The sequence below is a fragment of the Mastigoproctus giganteus genome, chromosome 6 (assembly GCF_048544385.1).
Source record: "Mastigoproctus giganteus isolate SK-2022 chromosome 6, ASM4854438v1, whole genome shotgun sequence".
NCBI lineage: Eukaryota > Metazoa > Arthropoda > Arachnida > Uropygi > Thelyphonidae > Mastigoproctus > Mastigoproctus giganteus.
Genome location: NC_143580.1, coordinates 127429270 through 127451486, shown reverse-complemented (window position 1 = coordinate 127451486; position 22217 = coordinate 127429270). Strand labels below are relative to the sequence as shown.

At 35.6% G+C, this 22217-nt stretch overlaps 1 protein-coding gene across 2 annotated transcripts in view; it reads right to left on the bottom strand.

Moving 5' to 3' along the window:
• Pli (E3 ubiquitin-protein ligase pellino) overlaps window positions 1–22217 on the bottom strand; it is a 189349-nt gene that overhangs the window by 70389 nt on the left and 96743 nt on the right. For both annotated transcript variants that reach the window (XM_090375329.1, XM_090375328.1), the window contains exon 4: window positions 9005–9106. In XM_090375329.1, the coding sequence (XP_090231455.1) occupies window positions 9005–9106 (102 nt within the window). The remainder of the gene's footprint in view (window positions 1–9004; window positions 9107–22217) is intronic.

The window sequence follows — 22217 nt, the reverse complement described above, 5'->3', positions numbered from 1 at the left end:
TTACTATAAAATGTATAAACTGATTAAGAATTCATTCCAGGTCATACTGCTAATAAGATTATATGCTGCAAAATTATAAACACTTGATTGTAGTGTTTGACACTAACAAATCTGTTTTTTTCTATTTTGGATGGCATCTTCCTGCCTTGTGTCCATCTTTCTTTCCTTTCTACCAACTTTGTGCTTTTATCTACTGTCTATTTGGGTCCTTCTAAGCACTGCAGTTTTTTTATTCCAAAATTAAGAGGATAAGTAACGGCAGACTTCTCTAATAGGGAAGTGTTATTTATTTGATATATAAGAGGAAGGCAACTCGTTCAAGTATTTCACAACAAAAAGTTATGATAATGATGCTTAACATATGAACTTCAGTTTGTCTTAGAGTTGAACTATGCAATGATACAATTATACTAACGTAACAATTTTAATCTTACATAGTTGGTAGCCTTCTGCATCTCCCATATTGAGTAAATAAGTCACAACTGGGTCATTAGTATTTATACCTTTGGGTACCTACCTGCCTAATAATTAGAGGCCAAATTTAGCTTTGAAATGGTGCTGTGTATGTTAGCATTAGTAGAGGCATATGATGCAAGAAAGCAAGCTTATACAGCATCAGCAAAAAAAAAAAAAACTCCTTCACTCTAAAAGTTTGTCCAGTTGTTCCTTGAATTTATTTCAGTTCCCAACTTCCACAATGGCAGATGGAAGTTTTTCCAGCAATCAACTACCAGCTGACTAAAGGCAAATTTCTACACATCTATTCTACACCCATCTTTCCTCAATTTGAATTTATGCCCCCCCGGTTCGTAATCTCAGAAAGAGGAAAAATCCCATCAGTATTGAGCCTGCTCAACCCATTCAAGGCCTTATACACCTCAATCAGATCACCTGCCAGGTGTATAGTCTCCAGATGCTGCAATTTGCAGAACTTAAGAGCCCTTCTTCGTAAGAGAACCCCTTCATTCCTCTCACCAATCTTGTTGCCCTTCTCTGTACTCGCTCTAACAACTCTACATCCTTCCTAAAATGAGGCCTCCAGACCATTGCTTATACAAAGGGGTGATCACTTCCTTATCCATACTAGCAAAATTCCTGTATATCATTGACAAGACCTCATGACCTGTTCTGGCAGCCTGTCTGTACTGTTCAGAAAACTATATCTGACTGCACAATTACCTCCAGGTCTTTCATTCTCTACCACCCTGAGTGTAGTACCACACAGTTCATATGTTTCTCTGGGGTTACTTATACCCATATGCAGTACTTTGCATTTATCAATGTTAAAACTTCTGTTGCCACTTCTCAGCCCACCTGCTCAACTTTTCTAGATCCTGTTGAAGTAGCATACTGTCATTAACAACCTTGCCTACCTTTGTATCATTTGCAAACTTAAACATTAAGCCTGATATACTTCAATTTCAAATAGCAAAGCTTAATAAACAGTACTCACCTTAGATAATCTGCTGTTGTTACATGAAGTAGGATGGATGAATAATTTTGAGGTTTAAGAGGTTTTGAATAATTTAGAGTTTAAAAAATAAGTTAATTAGTAAGGATACGGAATTAAAATATGCTCAAGGAAGTAGAAGTTACCAGGGACGAAGCACAATTTTGTCCCTGGTTGTCATTGAAGAATTAATTAAAAATTTTAAAATATGAAACTGGTGAAGCCAAAAGTCATAAACGACTGACTTTCGTTTTTTAATGTCATCAGTTGGCAATACTAAAGTGAGAAGAGAACGTGTGTTTTAAAGACTTCTATGTTCCCGTGATGCTCTTTGTGACATGCAGGAATCTTTTAAGTGCGTGAGATTCCAGACCGGGGAAAGGTTGGAGGGTAGTTTCGCATTTATGACATTTAGTTTGGTGTGATGGCGGCACCATTCTATAATAAGGGCTTCGTATTGAAAAATTTTGTAACTAGATTTTAATTTTGTGATGGTAATGGCAGAATCAACTAAAGGGGTGTGGTTGTGGGAATGTACGTGTAGTGTAAGCTCGGTACTGGATTGTCCTGTTCTAAAGCTGTTATAATGGCAATAAGCCCGTATGTTAGAAGTTTTTGTGGAACCGTATCTGGTAGTGGTGCTTCCGATGTAGCAGGCATTGCAATTTTTCTGACATTTAATATACAATATTATTCATGTCATTTATTGGGTATTTATATGTATTAAATAGTGATCCTAATTTGTTATACGAAGAAAATATAAGTGCCTGCGAACACTTGACGGAATTGTCTAGCGAGACTACTGTGAAAAGGGAGAATGATGCGCGTGCTCCTTTTTGTGTTGTGTTTGGATAAATTGTTGGAGTTATTCTTGGCGACGGAAATTATGTGTTGGATTAATTGGAACGGATATTTCCTGGACATTTTTAACTTTTTTGTAAGATATTGTAATTCAACAGATAAGTCATCTTGTGAAGAACTGTATTAAATGTCAGCAAAATTGCAATGCCTGGAAGCACCACTACCAGATACGGTTCCACAAAAACTTCTAACACACGGGCTTATTGTCATTATAACAGCTTTAGAACAGGACAATCCAGTACCGAGCTTACACTACACGTACATTCCCACAACCACACCACTTTAGTTAATTCTGCCATTACCATCACAAAATTAAAATCTAGTTACAAAATTTTTCAATACGAAGCCCTTATTATAGAATGGTGCCGCCATCACATCAAACTAAATGTCATAAATGCGAAACTACCCTCCAACCTTTCCCCGGTCTGGAATCTCACACACTTAAGATTCCTGCATGTCACAAAGAGCATCACGGGAACATAGAAGTCTTTAAAACACACGTTCTCTTCTCACTTTAGTATTGCCAACTGATGACATTAAAAAACGAAAGTCAGTCGTTTATGACTTTTGGCTTCACCAGTTTCATATTTTAAAATTTTTAATTAATTCTTCAATGACAACCAGGGACGAAATTGTGCTTCGTCCCTAGTAACTTCTACTTCCTTGAGCATATTTTAATTCCGTATCCTTACTAATTAACTTATTTTTCAAACTCTAAATTATTCAAAACCTCTTAAACCTCAAAATTATTCATCCATCCTACTTCATGTAACAACAACAGATTATCTAAGGTGCGAGAGTGCATGTTCCTTGAGCGGACTGGGGTTCAAGCCCGCGACTACTAAATACAATAAATATTTGCATTGATGATTTATTGTAAACTCTACTGACTTGGCTGTCGTGCGGGGGTATAAACAGAAAATTTATTTACCGTTTATTAAGCTTTTTATTCGAAATTGAGTCCAATCGTATCGGTACTTTAAGAAATTCTATAACTTACCTAATTGCCTGATATACCTTCATCAATATCATTGGTAAATACAGAAAACAGTAATGGGCCCAACACAGAACACTGGGTGAACTCCACTAATAACATTAGTCCATGAAGAGCAGTGTCCACTGATTACCACTCTGTCTTCTCCCACTCAAACACCCTTTTAACCAACGTAGCAACTTGCCCTTAATGCCATAATGCTCCAATTTGTACAGTAGTCTTCCATGAGCAAAGGTTTCAAAAGCTTTCCTGAAATCCAAGTGTATGATATCAAAATTATTTTTTGCATCCAGTTCCTTTGTGACCACATCATAGTATCCAATCAAATTGGTAAGACAAGACTTCCCGTTAACAAGCCCATGTTGTGTCTGACTTATTAGTGCAGTCTTGTCTAGATGATCCTGCAATGCTTTTTTAACCAGTGACTGCATTATTTTTCCTGCCATAGAAGTTAAACTAACATGTCTGTAATTACTCGTGTTACCCTTTGATCCTCCTTTGTGAATTGGGGATACATATAATTATGAGAGCAGTCCAAGAATGCTCTCATAATTATGGCTAAGGGTTTGCTTACTTCCTTTGCTGCCTTCTTTAATATAACTGGATAGATCCCATCCACCCCCAGGTGCCTTTCTTATGTTTAACTTCAAGAATTTCTCCTCCTCTTTGATCTCTTTGCATGTGATACTCTTGAACGAGAAAAAGTAATAGCAGACTTCTCTAATGGTGAAGTGTTACTTATTCTATATACAGTCGATTCTGGTTATTTGGGACACATCGGGACTGGTGCATTTTGGCCCGATTAAGCAGCTGCCCCAATTATCCGAAGTTTCACATAAATAGTTAAAAATACAATGGATCCCCCACACTTTATAACTGGATCACTGTATAATCAAATAACGTTACGATGGACTCACAATAGTAAAGTACCGTTCACTATACGATGTGTAATAAGCGCCAGTCATCGTGATCACATTTGTGAATTGAATTTTAATTCTATTAAACAGTGATCCTAATTAGCGAAAATAGGAGGAATATTATCCACAGGCTATAAAAGTAAAGCTATATTAAGCACAAATTTACCTTTTATTACCTTACCAATTAAATGATATGTGAAAATTGGAAGAATATACGTGATAATTGGAATAATTAATAAATACTGTAATATGTACATATTAAATAGTTGACATTTCTGTTCACTGACATTTGTGGGCGGGGGGGATTAAAATTTAAAACAGTAAAAAAGTTAAGCAATCAATAACAAAGAACACGGCACACACAAATTGCAAGTAACACGATACACGCAAGTGAGAAAGAAGTAACAAGTTACGAAGCTTTAAAAATAGGAATGAAGAGAAGATTATGAAAATTAATTTTTTTATATGATTGAAGATTCCATGGAAGTGCAAAGACATTTCACCATAATAACCCACAGAATTCCAGCTGTCGGTATTATCGCAAATTCAATAAGATTGAGTTTACTATCCTTTTATGATAGATTGCACTAACAGAAAAGCCCAATGAACAGATGACTGCTAATTGTTTTTATTGTTTTATGGTTGTGACCTCCAGAAATACGATCGAACCACGTGGTACAGTCTGAGACAATCGTAGGGTAATTTCCAGTGCTGTGGTCTCCTGCCCCGATTAAACGGCTGCCCCGAATAACCGATGGCCCAAATAACCGGAATCCACTGTATATGGGGAAGGCAATTCATTGTGAGGGATTTCAAAATACGAAACATTTATTATAAGACATTATACTAATGATGCTTAATACAAACTTTGGTTTACCCTAAAATTCATCTAGGTAGTAATGATGTAACTGCATGAAGCAATGTCACAGTTTCTGGAATTTTTAAATTCTGCTTGGAATATGTCAATATTTCACCTTTCTTTAGTGATATATCCTTCCTTAATGGATCAGTATTTATTTATTTAATTTTTTAATTTCTAATGATAAAATTTAAATATTTAAAAAAAGCTTTTTTATGCCTTTTATTTAAAAAAAATAATAAAATAAATAAATTTGCTGAAAGAAAAAAAAAAAAAAAAAAAAACTGTTACAGTCATAAAATATAAAGACAAAACTGGTTGCCTCTTCCATATTCCTGACTAAAAAACTGTTAAATTATGTAAAAACTAAAATTATTTATACATATAATTGCAGAAACAGCTTTAAAAAAAATTAAAAACATACATTTAGCGACTATTATTCACTTCAACCCTGTAATTTTTTCAAAACTTAATTTTTGCATTTTGAATTTGGAATGTGCAATTTGAACGTAATGCATGTTGTTACTGTACTGCAAGTAAACAAGAGGTGTGGGTATTATATAACGAAACTGTCGCAATAATGATTGATTTGATTTGGTAGTTGTTGGTGCATCGGCTTCTGTGGCCATATTGCACCTCCCAAGGTTTTTGCAGTACTTTGATCCAAGCCCGAGGCGGGAATCGAACCCGCGACCTTTGGGTTGCCGGGCAGGTACTTTACCCACTCGGCTAGCCCGGTCGGCCACTGTTGCAATAAAATAAATATAATGATATATTTAGTACCTTACAAGTTATCCCCTTCAAAATAATTGCCATGGGCTTGCACACAATGTTCTATATGTTTCCTCCAAGCATAGAAACATTTCTGAAAGTTATCTTCTGTAAGCCCTTTTAATTGAAAACGGGTTCCCTTAAGCATATTTTTAGAAAAGAGAAAAAAGTCAGAAGATGTTAGTTCTGGTGAGTAGGATTCACCTCCAAATCTAAATGACATGGAACAGCAGGGATGGAAACTTCATTTATGTTGGGTGAGATGGTCATTGTTTCTTTCTTCAAGGAGTACAGCATGCACTTTGACTTTGCTGGGTTAATGTTGAGGCCAAATTGCTTAAGGTAGCCTGCTAGTGCGAGGAGCACACTGTTAATTTCCTCTGTGATCCCAGAGGGGTCTATATTCAATTGGTATATATTTTTAAATATATACCAACTGAATATAGACCCCTAGCTCTCTGGCTAATAAAAGGGGAGATAATGGCAGTAAAGAGGAGGTTCCCCTTGTGGCACTCCAGTAGATACAGTCAGTCCTCGTATAGCATGATAGTTGTGTTCCTAGAAACCCTTGTGCAATATAAATAATAGACCCTATGGGAAAAATAGGGTTATGTGCCGACCACCCAAGATTGAATACACATTTGTAACTAAAACATTACCAAACAATAAATAATCAAGTATTTTATTACGACTATTACGTAATAAAATATTGCTAATGCTTTTGTGTCTATCATAAGTAAACTTGTTCTTTGTTTGATTTTCTATGCAAATAGATGACAGCCGTTCCATCTCTTCCAATCCTTTGTGTCTTGATCTAATGGATTTTATTACACTTTGAGTTGTTCCTGCTATGAAAGGTATTTTTATTTTCTCTGCATTCTTTCTAATTCTCAGCGTTGCCTCATTTAGGCCGGTAGCACGAGCAATATCACATGTTCTTTCATTTTGCTCAAAGCATTTCAGAATTTCATATTTTTTTCTCTATGGACAGAGGCAGACTGGCCATGAGCCTTAACGGGGAAACTTAGACCAGAGGCCAGTGTGAGTTTGGCCAAAAATGCTAGTATGAGGCCACTACAAATTTTCCCCGATAAGAATTTTTGACCTAGTCCACCTCTGTCTATCCATATTGCTTTTCTTTTTCTCTCTGAATCGCAGTGTCTTCACCAGGACGCTTCCTTTTCATCTTTTAAGCATTTTACTCATTTTTAGGGAATAAATCACAATTACCAAATGAAGAGGTACGCTTGCTACACATAAACAAAGCTGGCACGTGTAGTAACTGAGTAAACAACACATTTTACCAAAGCACATTTCTTGGGGTTACTACCATAAAACAAAAACAATTTCCAGTTGCGTTTCTGCTAGTGGAATCTGTTATAAACTGGTAGTAAACTATCTAATTGCATTTGCGATAATACCAATAGCTGGAATTGTGTCGGTTTTTATGTTATTATGGTGAAATGTGTTTTTCCTTCACTGATATAAAAAACAAAAATACATTTTCAGTATCTTCTCTTCATTCCTATCGTGTTGCGTTCAGTTGGGGCGATTCCGCATTGGACTGCCATTTCTTGTAAACACAAAGGTGAATTGTGCATAAGTGAATTCGGTTTGTGTTATATACGATATCGTTCTCCTATTTATAAATCATGTATGATCGAATTCGTTAGTGTAAACACGTGTTATACGAGGACTGACTGTATTTGCTTGGTATAGGTTTTTATTGAATAATGGAGTATGGTAGTATGGTTGAGAAGTCTGGATCATCTTCAATGTTTTTTGAAACATGTTCACAAACTTGGAGTCCCCTCATTTTGTGATTTTCATTAAAAATTTTGGCACCATCTTGGTGCACACTTTTCTCAAGCATAAAATTTCAGTTAAAATTTGTTTAACTGTTTCCTTGTCCATATTGAGTTCTGATGCAACCATTCATGCTTAAATGATGATCACTTCTAATCAGTGTCCTTACCTGATCCACATTTTCATCAGTTTTCCTGAATATCAGAAGGCTTGGTGGTATATAATCTTCCAAATTCTCTCTTCTTTCTAAAAAATTTTATACCATTCAAACATGTGAGCTGTTGACAGTATTTTCTCATAAACTTGATGTAACAACTCATACCTTTCAGTTGGTGTTTCCTTTAGTTTTGTTAAAAATTTGAGGTTGATTTATTGTTTGATCCTATAATGAAAACCTGTCTCACTACAAAATGAATGAGCATGTTGGAATGTGAATTGGCGGACAATTAGGGAAAGATTCAAGGTAAACTGCTGTGTCCTTGTTTTACAGGTGGTGCTTGGTGTATAGTGGCTGTGTGCACAGTTTCGTTATTTAATAATCACATGCTGTAGTGGGTTCTGTGTTTGAATGATAACGCAATTGTATTTATTCAAAAATAATGAATCTTTCAAATATACCTTTCTTAAGACTGTTATTCCTACTGATACGTCATGATATTGTAGATCACATGGGAGAGTGCTATAAATAACTTCAAGTAGACTCAAATGCATAATTTCAAGCTCTGTAGCACCAATACTCATCCTGTTGAAAAACAGGATGGCACACATCTACATTTTCATACTACTGTCTGGACAGGAAATTTCATAAACAATGGATGGGTTGTAGGGGGAATGCTTTTGAATACCATCCAAGGTTTCTGGCCCTTAATCCCTTAGATTTTTTTTTGTATGGGGATACCTGAAAGATAAGGCGCATGTTCAAAAACAATGGAGGATCTGTGGATGGCGATACAGCAGAAAACACGCTGAATTTCAACTGACTTGTACATTGTTGAACTTAAGTGTGCTGAAAAAAATATGTCATTTATGCAAACTTGCTGAAGGAGAATATTTTGGATGTCTGACATGATCTTTTTATTTTTAAAATAGAAGCCAACATCTAATTCAGCTGTTAAATAAAAAAAAAAAGTATTTAAATTTATTATCAGATTCACAAATTGTGGATTGTTAAAATACATAATTGCACAGGTTTGATGCATGGTCACTCCTGAAGTGCGTACTCCTGCTTTTCCAATCAGCTATGAAGGCAATTTGTGTTAAAAGCTACCACTTAATATTTACATATACACATTAATAAGCTTTCTTAGTCTTGTTTATTTTAAATTAGACATATAATATTTACTTACTTGGAACATATCCATGTCATCATCTGGCATATATTCTACAATGACAGCTTGGGTTCTAGATAAGGTATAAGATATAGAATGTTGTTTACTGTCAAGAATTGCCTGAAATAAGAGAACACAAAATTGAAGAAAAAAAACAAAGATTTTTAAAGTGCCTTAAAAAAACAAATTATTATTTAATGGAAAGCCACTGAAATATCTGTTTCCCACTGAATCCTTCAACTGAATTGTTGAAAAACATATGTTGATAAAAAAAATGTGATTTTGGACATTAACTGATATCAGAAATCAAAAGAAACATTTGATTACTGTACTTTTATGTGAAAAACCCTTTGCTTTGATTTAATATTAATCTTAAACTGGTAGCATGGTGGTGCTGCCTGACAGATACCACTTTTAAAAAAATTTTTTTTTTTTTTTTTTATTAAATCTGAAAATAAATCAAATCCGCTCCATTTATTATATAATTCTTCCTCTATTTTTTCCTATATTTTTCTTCTATTCTTATAAATATTCCTATATTTTTTCTTTGCTATATAATTAGAGCATAATATGCTCTAATTATACAGCATTTTCTGTTTTTTATTTTAATATAATTAATTAAGAGATGTTAAATTTTTGTTTGGCATTTAAGAGATGTTAGGTGAGCAAAAGCATCTATCTTTCTACTAGGAAACTCCCATGGCCATGAGGCATCTGTGATATGCCAGTGATACGTACCTAATCTTGCTGTACAGCTTTGATTTCACTGGCTAAATGCAAAGTTAACAAAAATAAAGACGTTCATGTTGCATCTGCTAGATGCCACGCAGACATATAAGTTTCATTTGATGATCAGTGAAATTTTATATATATATATAAAAAAACTCTATGATTCAACCACAATTTGTCCATATTTATTTTCAAGGGATAGAATTTTTTCAGCCTTGTCTGTGCTGGTTGACAGGAGAGACAGCTTTTACAGGCATGGGGTACACACTTAAATAGAAAGGTTGCAAGAATATTTGCTGATGCTATTGAGGCAGTGTCAGTTGGGTCAGAAAACTACTAGCTTGGGGGGGGGGGAATACACAGATTAAAAGGTTACCAGTGGCCGCAAGTAGAGGCAAAAGTGATTCTTGCACTACTTCTATTAGAATGAGCAGCAGCCTGGAAAGCAAGGTAATGGGGATTTCCAGGACTGCTAGGAGTTATAGTGGAACAAGTAAATATATGGGCCATGTTAGGGTAACTAAACAGACATGTATACTTGCATGTACACCATGCTAGTCAAGACATCGAAGGCAGATATTGTTGGGATATCAGAGATGGTGTCACACAGATATAAGCAGTGCAGAATTGGAATTTGGGGAGTACAATGTCTACAGAAAGGGAAGAGGGGTTATGCTGTTAGTTAAGAAACAAAATCTAAGGAAGTGCATCCAATTTATGTTGTTGGACAATGCAATGTTCAGTCTGTTTCGTGTGACAGAAGCACTGGGGAAGGAAAAATGAGAGTAGGTGTGTGTTATAGGCCTAATGAATCTGATGAGTATAATGAGCAATTGTGCAGAGAAATAGAGTGGGCCAGTAAATCAGATGTCTTATAATGGGAGATTAACTTTTGGGATATTGACTGGAACTTATGGGTTAGTTAATAAACAATAACAAGACTTTGTGGATTTATTGAATGACTATTTTCTACAGCAGCATGTTAGATAATCAACAACAGGAAGCAGTACTCTTGATTTGATTATCAGCATTGATTATTCATGCATTAAGAATTTTCAGATAAAGAAACCACTGGATAACAGTGATTGCAATGTACTGATGTGGGAATTATTTAAAGATGCAACTACCATCGAGGCTAAAGGAAAGGGCTTTTGCTTTCGTAAAGGTGACTACAGGGGTCTGAGACAGTTTTTAAATTCTGTACAGTGGGATCAACTGATGATGATGTTAGGGACTTAATTTTGGAGGCTACTAGGCTTTTCATTCCAACTAAGAAATACTGTTCAAAGTTAAGGCCTAAATGGATGTCAGATGAATTAATGAGGCTGGTGGCAGAGAATACAAATGAATGGGATGCATATAAAGTATCAGGTGATACAGGAGGTTAGGCAGGCAAAGGTAGATTACAAGAAATCTTTGGCAAAGGATGCAAAGAAAAACAGCAAAGAGTTCTTTACTTATGTAAACTCTAGAAGGAAAGGGATGAATCATATTGGACCACTTAACATAGATGGGTTGACTATTGATGCTCAGGTAGCTGATAAACTGAATGAGTATTTTGCATCTACATTCACACATGAGGGGAGTGCCAGAGGTTTATCAAACTCTAACAGGGAGCTCTAAGTGATTTTGTAATTGTTGAAGTCAAACATAAAAAAGGCACCTGGTGTGGACAGGATCTAACCATTTATATTAAAGGAGGCAGCAAAGGAAGTAAGCAAACCTTTAGCTTTAATTATGAGAGCTTCCTTGGACCTCCACAATTATGGCTAAGGATTTGCTTACTTCCTTTGCCACCTCCTTTAATTAATTTAATATAAGGAGCTTAGAGGGGAACAGGTATCCTGTGTGTTATCAGACACTCAGCCTAAAACACTGACGGATCCAATATCTCTCTATTACAGAAGATTTAGGAGAAGTCCGGTTGGCCTGCCTCCCTAAAATCCACTCATGCACACCTTCTCGAAGGTAAGCCCTGTTACATCACTTAGGTGGCAACGAACGTGTAGAGTGGTTCTCTTCAAGACGCCTGGTCAGCGTGAAGAGGAAAAGACCAAACCCTCCAGCAATGAGAGCACAACAATACAAATGGCCCTCAGTCCCCAGCAGCTTTCATTCTCCCTCTTACGGCAGCGAGAGGATCCGAGTGGAAGCAAAGGGTGCTAAGAATCTCTGGGTACGACCAGGTTGCCATGCACGGAAATTGAACTTGGCCTGTTATAACGTACGATCACTCATCGGTGAAGACAGGATATTAGAGCTGGAAAAGGAATCAGAAAATGTGAATTGGAATATTATTGGTTTGGCTGAAACAAGAAGAAGAAATGAATCACTTATAAGTTTATCAAGTGGAAATCTGCTGTACACCAATGGAAACAGTGAAAGGAGTGAAGGTGGAGTTGTGTTTCTGGTCCATAAAGATTTTAAAAACAACATTTTGGAATTCAAAAGTACATCACCAAGGGTGTCAAGACTAATATTCAAGGTTTCTAAGAGGTACAAGCTAAAGATTATAACGATTTATGCACCAACATCGAGCCATGATGATGAAGAGGTTGAAGAAATGTACACTAAAATTGAGTCTTCTAGATGAGCAGAAAACCCACTACACTATTATTATGGGGGAATTCAATGCTAAGATTGGAAAAAGACAAAACACCGCAGAAAGGGGAACTATAGAAATTTTGGAATTGGTGAAAGAAATAAAAGAGGTGAAAGACTTGTGGAATTTGCAGAATCTCAAGGACTGTCAGTAATGAACACTTTTTTCAAGAAAAGGGTGAACAGAAAGTGGACATGGAAGAGTCCAAATGGATTAACAACTAATGAAATAGACTTCATCCTCACTAACAGAAGATATATTGTGAATGATGTTACCGTCCTGAATAAGGTAAATGTTGGAAGTGATCACAGAATGGTAAGATGTACACTTGATATAGATGTAGGAAAGGAAAGGAAAAAACTGACTCGAGTAAATAATACAAAGGTCTTTGAAATAACAGAGGAGGAGAAAAAACAGAGGAGGAGAAAAAACCAACTTAAGAACAAGTTTGAGCTTCTGCAGACTGCTCAGGACCAAGATATCGACGAGGAATATTACAACTTTCTGAAAGTGATAAAGCCCAAGAAACCTATAGGGAAACAGAAATCCAAAGAAGAAAAAATTAGTCAAGAAACACTTGTCATGATGAACCAAAGACGACAAATGAAGAGCAAGAAAAACACTGACAGGGAGAAAATTGAGTATACTGAGTTATGCAAAGCCATTAGAAAGAGACTCAGAGAGGACATAAGAAGATTTAACACAAGAAAAGTAGAACAAGCATTAAGGGAAAACAAAGGATTTAAATCAGCAGCCATGAGCAGTAATACAGAAAGACAAATGATACTGAAACTGAAGAATAGCGATGGTGTACTTATAAACAGCAGAAAAGGCATAATTCAAATAGCAGAAGACTACTATAGAGAATTATACAAGGATCGAGGGAATGATACCAGCAGTGGGGAAGATGGATTACAAAGTAGCAACACATACGACATACCCAATATTTTTCCTGATGAGGTAGAACATGCATTGAAGAAAATGAAGAATCGGAAAGCCCCGGGGGAAGATGAAGTTACTGTAGAGTTGTTAAAATTGGGAGGAAGAGACATAACACAAAAACTGGCAAGGCTCTTCACAAAGTGCATTAGAAAAGGTGTGACGCTTAAGCAGTGGAATAATGCAATCATAGTTTTGCTGCATAAGAAAGGAGATAAATCAGAAATTGGAAATTATAGACCAATTAGCTTGTTATCCCATATCTACAAGTTGTTCACAAGGGTCATTACTAACAGATTAGAAAGAATACTTGATGAGAATCAACCGAAAGAGCAAGCTGGCTTTAGGACAGGATTCTCAACTATGGATCACCTTCACGTAATATCACAGCTAATGGAGAAAGCAAATGAATATAAAACACCATTATGCCTGGCGTTTGTGGATTATGAAAAGGCGTTTGACTCCATACAGCATAAGGCAATGTTTCGGGCACTAGAAAGACAAGGCATAGATACTCCATATATTATGATTTTGAAGAAAATATATGAGAATGCTACATCCTTTATTAGACTAGACAAAGACAGTAGCAAATTTAAAATCGAGAAAGGAGTTCGACAAGGAGACACAATATCTCCGAAGCTGTTTACTGCTGCCCTTGAGGAAGCTTTCAGAAGATTAGACTGGTCGCAGAAAGGAGTCAATGTGAACGGAGAGTACCTAAACCATTTACGATTTGCAGATGACATTGTGGTCATAAGCCACGATCCCAAAGAATTAGAGGAAAATCTTAATCAGTTATGCACAGTTAGTAAGGATTTTGGACTAAAGATGAATATGGCTAAAACAAAAGTAATGATGAACAAGTATGCCACGGAAAGGGAAATAATGATTGAAGGAGCAGTAATTGAAAAGGTGGAGTCATATACTTATCTGGGACAAGTTATCAGCTGTAATAATGATAAATGGCTGGAAGTCAAGAGAAGAATAAATTTTGGATGGATAGCATTCAGGAAATATAGTCACATACTGAAAAGCAATATCCCAGTTTGTCTGAAACGTAAAATAATGAATCAATGTATACTCCCCACCATGACTTATGGAAGTGAAACTTGGGCACTCACCAAAAGAATGGAAGAGAAGCTGAGAACTACACAGCGAAGAATGGAACGAATTATATTGGGAATCAGACTGTTAGATAAGAAGAGAAACACATGGATTAGGCAGCAAACTCAAGTAAAGGACATTCTTATCAAAACTAAAGAACTAAAATGGTCTTGGGCAGGACACATAGCTCGAAGACATGATGACAGATGGACTAAGAAAATAACAGAATGGTACCCAAGAGGAGCTAGAAGAAAACCTGGAAGACAAAGGCGGAGATGGATAGATGAAATTCATGAGTTTTTGAGTAGTAAATGGATGGCCAGTGCTCAAAACAGAAGGAACTGGAAAGTTGCTGGAGAGGCCTTCATCCTGCAGTGGATTGAAAATGGCTGATGATGATGATGATTAATATAATTGGATAGATCCCATCCATCCCAGGTGCCTTTCTTATGTTTAACTTCAAAATTTCTCCTCCACTTTGTTCTGAGTTATTACAAAATCATTAAGCTCCATGTCACAGTTTATTAAGCTTCTGTCCTCCACTTTCCTACAGAATTCCTCATGTGTGAATGTTGATGCAAAATACTCATCCCATTTGTCAGCTATCTGAGCAGGATCATTAACATCGGAACCATTGATATCAAGTGGACTAACTTGATTCATTCTTTTCCTTCTAGAGTTCACGTAACTAAAGTCTTTTCTGTTTTTCTTTGCATCCTTTACCAAAGATTTCTCATAATCTGCCTCTGCCTAACCCTCCTTTGTGACTTGTTTACAGACAAGCTGATATGTACCACATGTTCTGTGTCACCTGTTAATTTATATGTATCCCTTACATTTTTCTTCTCTGCTTACTTCCTTTGCCACCTCCTTTAATATAATTGGATAGATCCCATCCATGATGTCTCATTAGTTCATCTGACATCCATTTAGGCCTAAATATTGAACAATATTTCTTAATTGGTATGAAAAATTAGTCGCTTCCATGATTAATTCTTTGAATGCTTCCCATTTAGAATTTGCTATTGGTAACATCATCAGTTGGTCCCACCGTATAGAATTTAAAAACCGTCTGAGACCACTGTAGTCATCTTTACGAAAGCAAAAACCCTTCCCTTTATACCTGATGGTAGTTACCTCTTTGAGTAAATTTCACATCAATACACTTTGATCAGCACTTAGTGGTTCCTTTATCTGCAGATTCTTAATGCATGAAAAATCACTAATGATAATCAGAACAAGAGTATTACTCCTTGATGTTCGGAAAGCAACCAGAGGGTTGCTTTCTGAACATGCTGCTGTAGAAAACAATCATCCAATAAATCCACAAAAGCCTTGCTAGTGTGAGAGTTACCAACCCAGAAATTCCATCAATATCTGGAAAATTAAAATTCCCCATTACAAGACAATATGATTTACTGGCTCACATTATTGCTCTGTACAGTTGTTCATTATACTGATCAGAGTCATTAGGCCTATAACACACTCCTACTCTCAATTTTGCTTTCCAGTGCTTATGTCACACCAAACTGCACTGTACACCCATGTCAACTGCCTGTATTTCCTTAGATTATGTGTTAACCCTTTCTCCCTTCCTATCCTGTCTATAATTTCTATACACATTGTACTCCCCAAATTCTAATTCTGCATTCCTGGTATCTGTGTGACACCATGTCTCTGATCTCCCGTATAGAATGTTGCTTCTGTGGCACAGGAGGACAAACAAGTAATTCAAAGTAGGGGCTCTAAAATGAAAAACATGCCAATTATTTAGATGGAAGGCTTTGTGAATATTTTTTTCCAGGAAGAAATATTGCATTAGAGCTTTTAAACTGTTTTATCATGCTGTTTTATATATATATATATATATATATATATATATATATATATATTTGGTTTTTTTTTTTTTTTTTTTTTTTTAGGAGCATTAGCAACTAAGGCCATATTGCTCCGGGATATGCAGTGGTCATTCCCGGACCTTTCCGCATCCTCCGTATTTGGTGGTGACGGGCTTGAACCCCAGTCTAATCAAGAAGTGTGTGCTACGCGCTGCTGCTCCTTCCCACCTGGCTACGGAGGCAGCAATATATTAGTTCATGTCAAAAATAAATAATTTTTGAATATTTCAACTAATCATTTGTCTGATTGATAATGCTGTACCGCAAAGGATTAATTCTCTGTCTCCCTCCTCCTTCAAAAATGATACACATACATAAGTTAAAGATCATTTTTAAGTACTATTTCAGAATTATAAATATTTTACTCTGCTTATGGGAAACATTTTTAAACTGAGGCTTTCTAATTGCTCAACTGTTCATTAAACTCATTATCAAGTTGGAGCTCCTTTTGTGGCCTTTTAAGGTATGTTGAGTTTCAACATACCTTAAAAGGCCACAATTACAATAAGACAGAACGATCCACTAAGTAATCCAGAACTGTTCAGAAAAATCAAAACTTAACGGCAAATGCTTCACACAGTCTAAGCTATCCAATTATGGATATTGATGAAAACAATTGCAATACGTTGCTTCCATTATATCAAAAATTTTAAACAAAAAAAAAAAAAGCACCAGACTACGGAAAATTGACTAATCGAACAAGTTAGTGAGTAACATAATTTTAGTTTGCAGTAAATCACCGAAGTAAGTGGCATCGTTTTCGTGATATCTAATATTGTGAATACCTTCACAAGAGTTGCCCTCATGTTGCACTACCTTCAATAAGCAATGCTTCACCACTAATAAGACTAATGTTACTTATTCTCGGTGGATACCACCACCCAGGGGTAGTGGTATCCGCACAATATGAGATGAACAAAACTATGCCATTTCACCTACTTTGGTGGTTTACTATGAACTAAAATGCTACTTGGTAATAACTTGTTCAATTATCAAATGTTTATATTGTTTAATATTTTTTAATATTAAAAATAAAGAATTTCTATATTTAAAAACGTATTAAGTGGGAAAATGTCATTATAATAATACACTGTGTATTCTTTATCACAAACTTTTTATGCAGGAAAACTTTTTACCCGGGAAACTTCTTATGAGGGGAAAATAATACATTACAACATACAGGCAACCTCCGTATAACACGGTACTTCTACAACACAGTTATGCTCTAACACGGTTGATAAATTCCGGCAATCTTTGCACAATTCTATATAAGTTCTATATAAGTGGTATATAAGTACCATGGTACTTATGGTACCACTGTACTTATATACCACTTATATAGAATTTCGGTAAACTGCATATAACAGGGTATTTCTGAGGTTTTGTGCGGGGAAAACTCTGCTATTATGTTGGATGTAATTTTTCAACATTTCCACTCTTTTTGAATCCCCGCTATTGACTCACTAGTTAAAAACAAAAATTGAGAAACCCCATATTTTATTTTGTTGGGAAATCCCTGTGTTAAATTCTGTGCTATTGAACTTGTGGAAAAATCTAGATTTCAAAGTTTTATTACTATTGGATAGCCATCCAAAAGATTTGTCATCCAAACAGTGAAGTTATGTTCCTACTACAACAGTTATATACAACTATAGTAGGTTAATACAATTTCTTTCATTCAGCTATTAGACCAAGGCATTATATCCACCTTCAAAACTCATTACACCAGAAAATCACTACAATGGATTTTGGAAAAAAATGATTCTGAATCTATTAAAGTAATGGAGGCATGGAAACATTTCTCAATTGTTCACTGTTTCAGAATCATAGCTTTATCATTGAAAGAAGTAAAACCGTCAACATTAAATGCGTGTGGAAAAATGTATGGTCAGAGTCTATTCATTCAGGAAATATGGTCGAATAGGCAGAAAACGGAATCGGTGCGATAGTAGAACTTGCTACGTTGGTAGGAGGGGAAGGTTTTGATGATATGACTATTAAAGCCCTAGTGGGTAGCACAGTTTATAGAATTGCCCACCATTTCACTCAAGACCTGAGTTCGAATCCTGTCGATGATGGGAGGAATTTTTACCGGTCTTTTTCACAATGTGGGTGTTAGTCAGGCTCAGATGAAGGTAGCATGGTTTTTTTTCTCTCCAGGAAACACAGGTTTTTCGTCCACCAAAACAGAAAATCAACCTCAGGACACATGCAATTTATAGACAATAAACAGAATAACATGGCCTCAGTCGCCACTGCTCCTAAAAAAAAAAAAAAAAAAAAATAAGATATGATTAATGAAGGCATTCAGTAATCATATCTGGTAGAAAAAGAGGCTGACGAACGGATTTGGTGAGAATGGCATCGGAGATAAACCAACCAAATCAATTCAGAGGATGATAGCTTTTTGATTGATTTGGTAGTTGTTGGCGCATCGGCTTCTGTGGCCATATTGCACCTCCCAAGGTTTTGCAGTACTTTGATCCAAGCCCGAGGCGGGAATCGAACCCGCGACCTTTGGGTTGCCAGGGAGGATGATAGCACAGATGATTTTATTTTATACCAAATTTTATACTAAAAAGCATACAGGAAGGCATAAAGTTAGCCGAGAAATTAGAATCTTATTTTTTGGATGCAGATTCTTGAATGAAAGGAGCCCAAAGTTCAAAAGGGGCTTCAAAAATGCTTAGTTCCATACGATGAAATTCACAAAGATTTATCAAAAAACAAACAAACCCAGATTACTGATTTTTTAAAGAGAGCAGACGATACACGAAATCCAGAATGGTATATTTTTGTTAGCTTTTGGAACATAGCCTAATTTTTGTACTTTTTTTTTTTTTTGTTAGTCCTGTATAACATGGTTTCGCACAACACAACATTTTATAGGAACCTAACTACTGTGTTATAATACGAGGGTTACCTGTATAGAGGTGAAATTTGAATTTAAGAAGCCAAACCTAGTAGTACAGGGGAAAACTTCTTATGTAGGAATTTCTTATCTGGGCTCTACTGTATATAGAATAAACTTCCAATAAATTTTTTTTTTTTTTTTTTTTTTTTTTGATTTGCAGCTCAGCCCAAAAGTGTTTGTTTTTATTTATGAATTTTTGGAACGTTGAGGATTTTTTGAGATGTTGTTATTTCTAATTACAGCATATTGAACAAGTTCTCTCAAATACAGGTAGCTAACAGGTTAAAGCATTTAGCCCTTTTCATCTACTGATGGCAAAATAGAAAAGTTCATTCGCTGTGCATTCATTTAAAAAAAAAAAAAAAAAAAAATTAGATAACCTTTAGTTTTGGGTATAATGCTTTTTGTTTATAACACAGGTCATAACAACTGCCTCCTGACACCCACTGCACACCCTCAGTGCAGTGGGTGTCAGGAGACACACGTATTAAAATTGATATTATCTGAAAAGTGTTAAAAGATACAAATTTTGATATTTTCAGATGCATTCCAATATGATACAGAATTTTACATTAAAAAGTCTGAACGTTTGAGCAATGATATCCAGAATTATCACTTTTGTCACCAGAAAGGTTTCATAGTTTTTTCTGCAAAGCCTTTTGCATTTCGTTTACCCACTTCATTTACCATTTAGATGTATTAGCATATATGCATAATGAGGCTATTGTATTCATTGCATTTGTTTGTCTGTCCGCATGTAACAACTCAACTCTCAGTGATGTATTTTAATGAAATTTTATACTTGGTCATTTTAAAGAGATTTGCTAAGCCATTCCAAAATTCATTAAAATTAGGCCAAAGGAATCGATCGGGCAATGACTATTTTATTTATTTATTTTTTCCCCATCCTCATAATAACTTGACTTCCAATAGATGGATTTCCATGAAATTTTGTATTTAGGCCTTTTAGAAAGATTTCCCAAGACACTCCAAATTTCATTAAAATTGGACCAATAGAAATCTGATAACTGTTATTTCTTTGTCCATCCGACCACTAGCGCATGAAATTTTGGATCATTTGGAATCATTTAGTGAGCCTGTCCAAAATTCATTAAAATCGAAATCTGGCAGTTATTTCATTCTGTCATACTTTTTCACAGAGATTATCCATATACTATATAGTGTAGCTTCTGGAGCCACCAATACTGGATATTATGTTTGTTGCCACGTGAAAAATGAAATTCTGTTTGGGCATAAAATTTATTGCTTTTTTTTTTCTTTTGTTATAAATCATGAATTATCATTATTTGATAATGTGCCTGAAATGTAATGCATTGTGTACATTAATTAACTTGTTTGTTTCAATTTTCTGATAAAGTTTTCAGATTTAAAGTAATGCATTTGTCAACTGATTTTAATTCTTAATTTTTTCTTAATCAATATCATCAGTGCTTTCACCTTTTTAAGGATGTATGTCAACTATTCCACTGTGTAAAAAAAAAAATTTCTGATATTGATCTGTGCTGTTTTTCATGTGAGGTTGGGAGTTCTTTGTGCCATCAAATGTGTTTCATGGCAAATTTTTGAAGCCGACCGGGCTAGCCGAGTGGGTAAAGTACCTGCCTGGCAACCCAAAGGTCGCGGGTTCGATTCCCGCCTCGGGCTTGGATCAAAGTACTGCAAAAACCTTGGGAGGTGCAATATGGCCACAGAAGCCGATGCGCCAACAACTACCAAATCAAAAAAAAAAAAAAAAATTTTTGAAGCCTATTTCATTCATTGTAACAGCCAAGTGATGCAGTGAACAATGTCAAACTTTTGTCACTTGGAATGTCAAGAAAAAAAAATAAATAAAATAATTAAAAAAATAAAAATATTTTCAGGTGATACGTGACTTTCAAATTTTGATTGAAACTGTTTTATGTGTGAAAGTTGCAAGTGCTTCATACTTGCACTGGAGCTTCTTTTACTTCCACATGCATTATGGTTGTGTTTAATGGCAAATGATTTTCAAGCACCTGTGCTTGTTTGCAATGGCATAAGAAGACGCTCAGCATTTGACACTTGTTTCTCCACATGGAGTATTCTCATGGGCTATTGTTTAAAAATTTCCAAGCAGTACACAACTTTCAAATTCAATCAGAATTGCTTCACAATAAAAGTTGGGCATGATTGCTGGTGGCAATACAACCAAGTTGTCACCATGTCACATGACAAAAGCTGCTTTTCACCCCAAAGTCAGCTGTGTTCACGGGTGGTTGATACGATGACAGTGCCACAACGTGCATGTATAGTAGACATGTAGCATATCTTATGTAGGGTGGCTCCAGAAACTCTGTAAATGACCAGAAATATCTGTAATGTTATGTTTGTGCTGTGTAATTGTTTCTGGCCACTTTGCCAATGGGAAAGTGCTCATCTAAGTGTAGAGTGTTGTTGATATAAATATTCTTTACTGGGGAACAGCATGAGGGGGTGCAGTCTACAAATCCTTTTTCGTGATTTTATTTTGATATACTTTAATGCATAGAACTTTGCCCATGCCTATTTTTATTTGGAAGCTGTTAGGATTTTTTTTTTTGGACAAGATAATAGAGATGTTGGATATTGTGTATGTTGCACTTGGTTGAAAGGGCTTAGTACAAAAATATGAAGGAAGCTGTTATGTATTGGGGCTTACATTTGACTGGATTCTAATTCTGTAAATGGTGAAAATAATATTGCTCATTGTAATATCTTTTGGAAAGTTCTCTTCTTTTGATTAAATTTGGTGAATCACTGAAAGATTAAAAGTGAATCCTTCCAGTTCAATTTCTAATATTCCCAATTTGGGTTGTGAATACCACTCCACACTTAGATCATAGATATTTGGAAAGACATTTGTTTAAACTGCTAATTTTTCTGCAGAGGATCAATAATTTGTTTCTGCCTTTCTCAAGGACACAGAAAGGTTACAGCGGAGAACCTTTTGGAGTATGATGACTTGATGACAGTAGTTATATCTAGGCTACAGGGAAAGCTAAAAATGTTGTAAATGACTCTCAG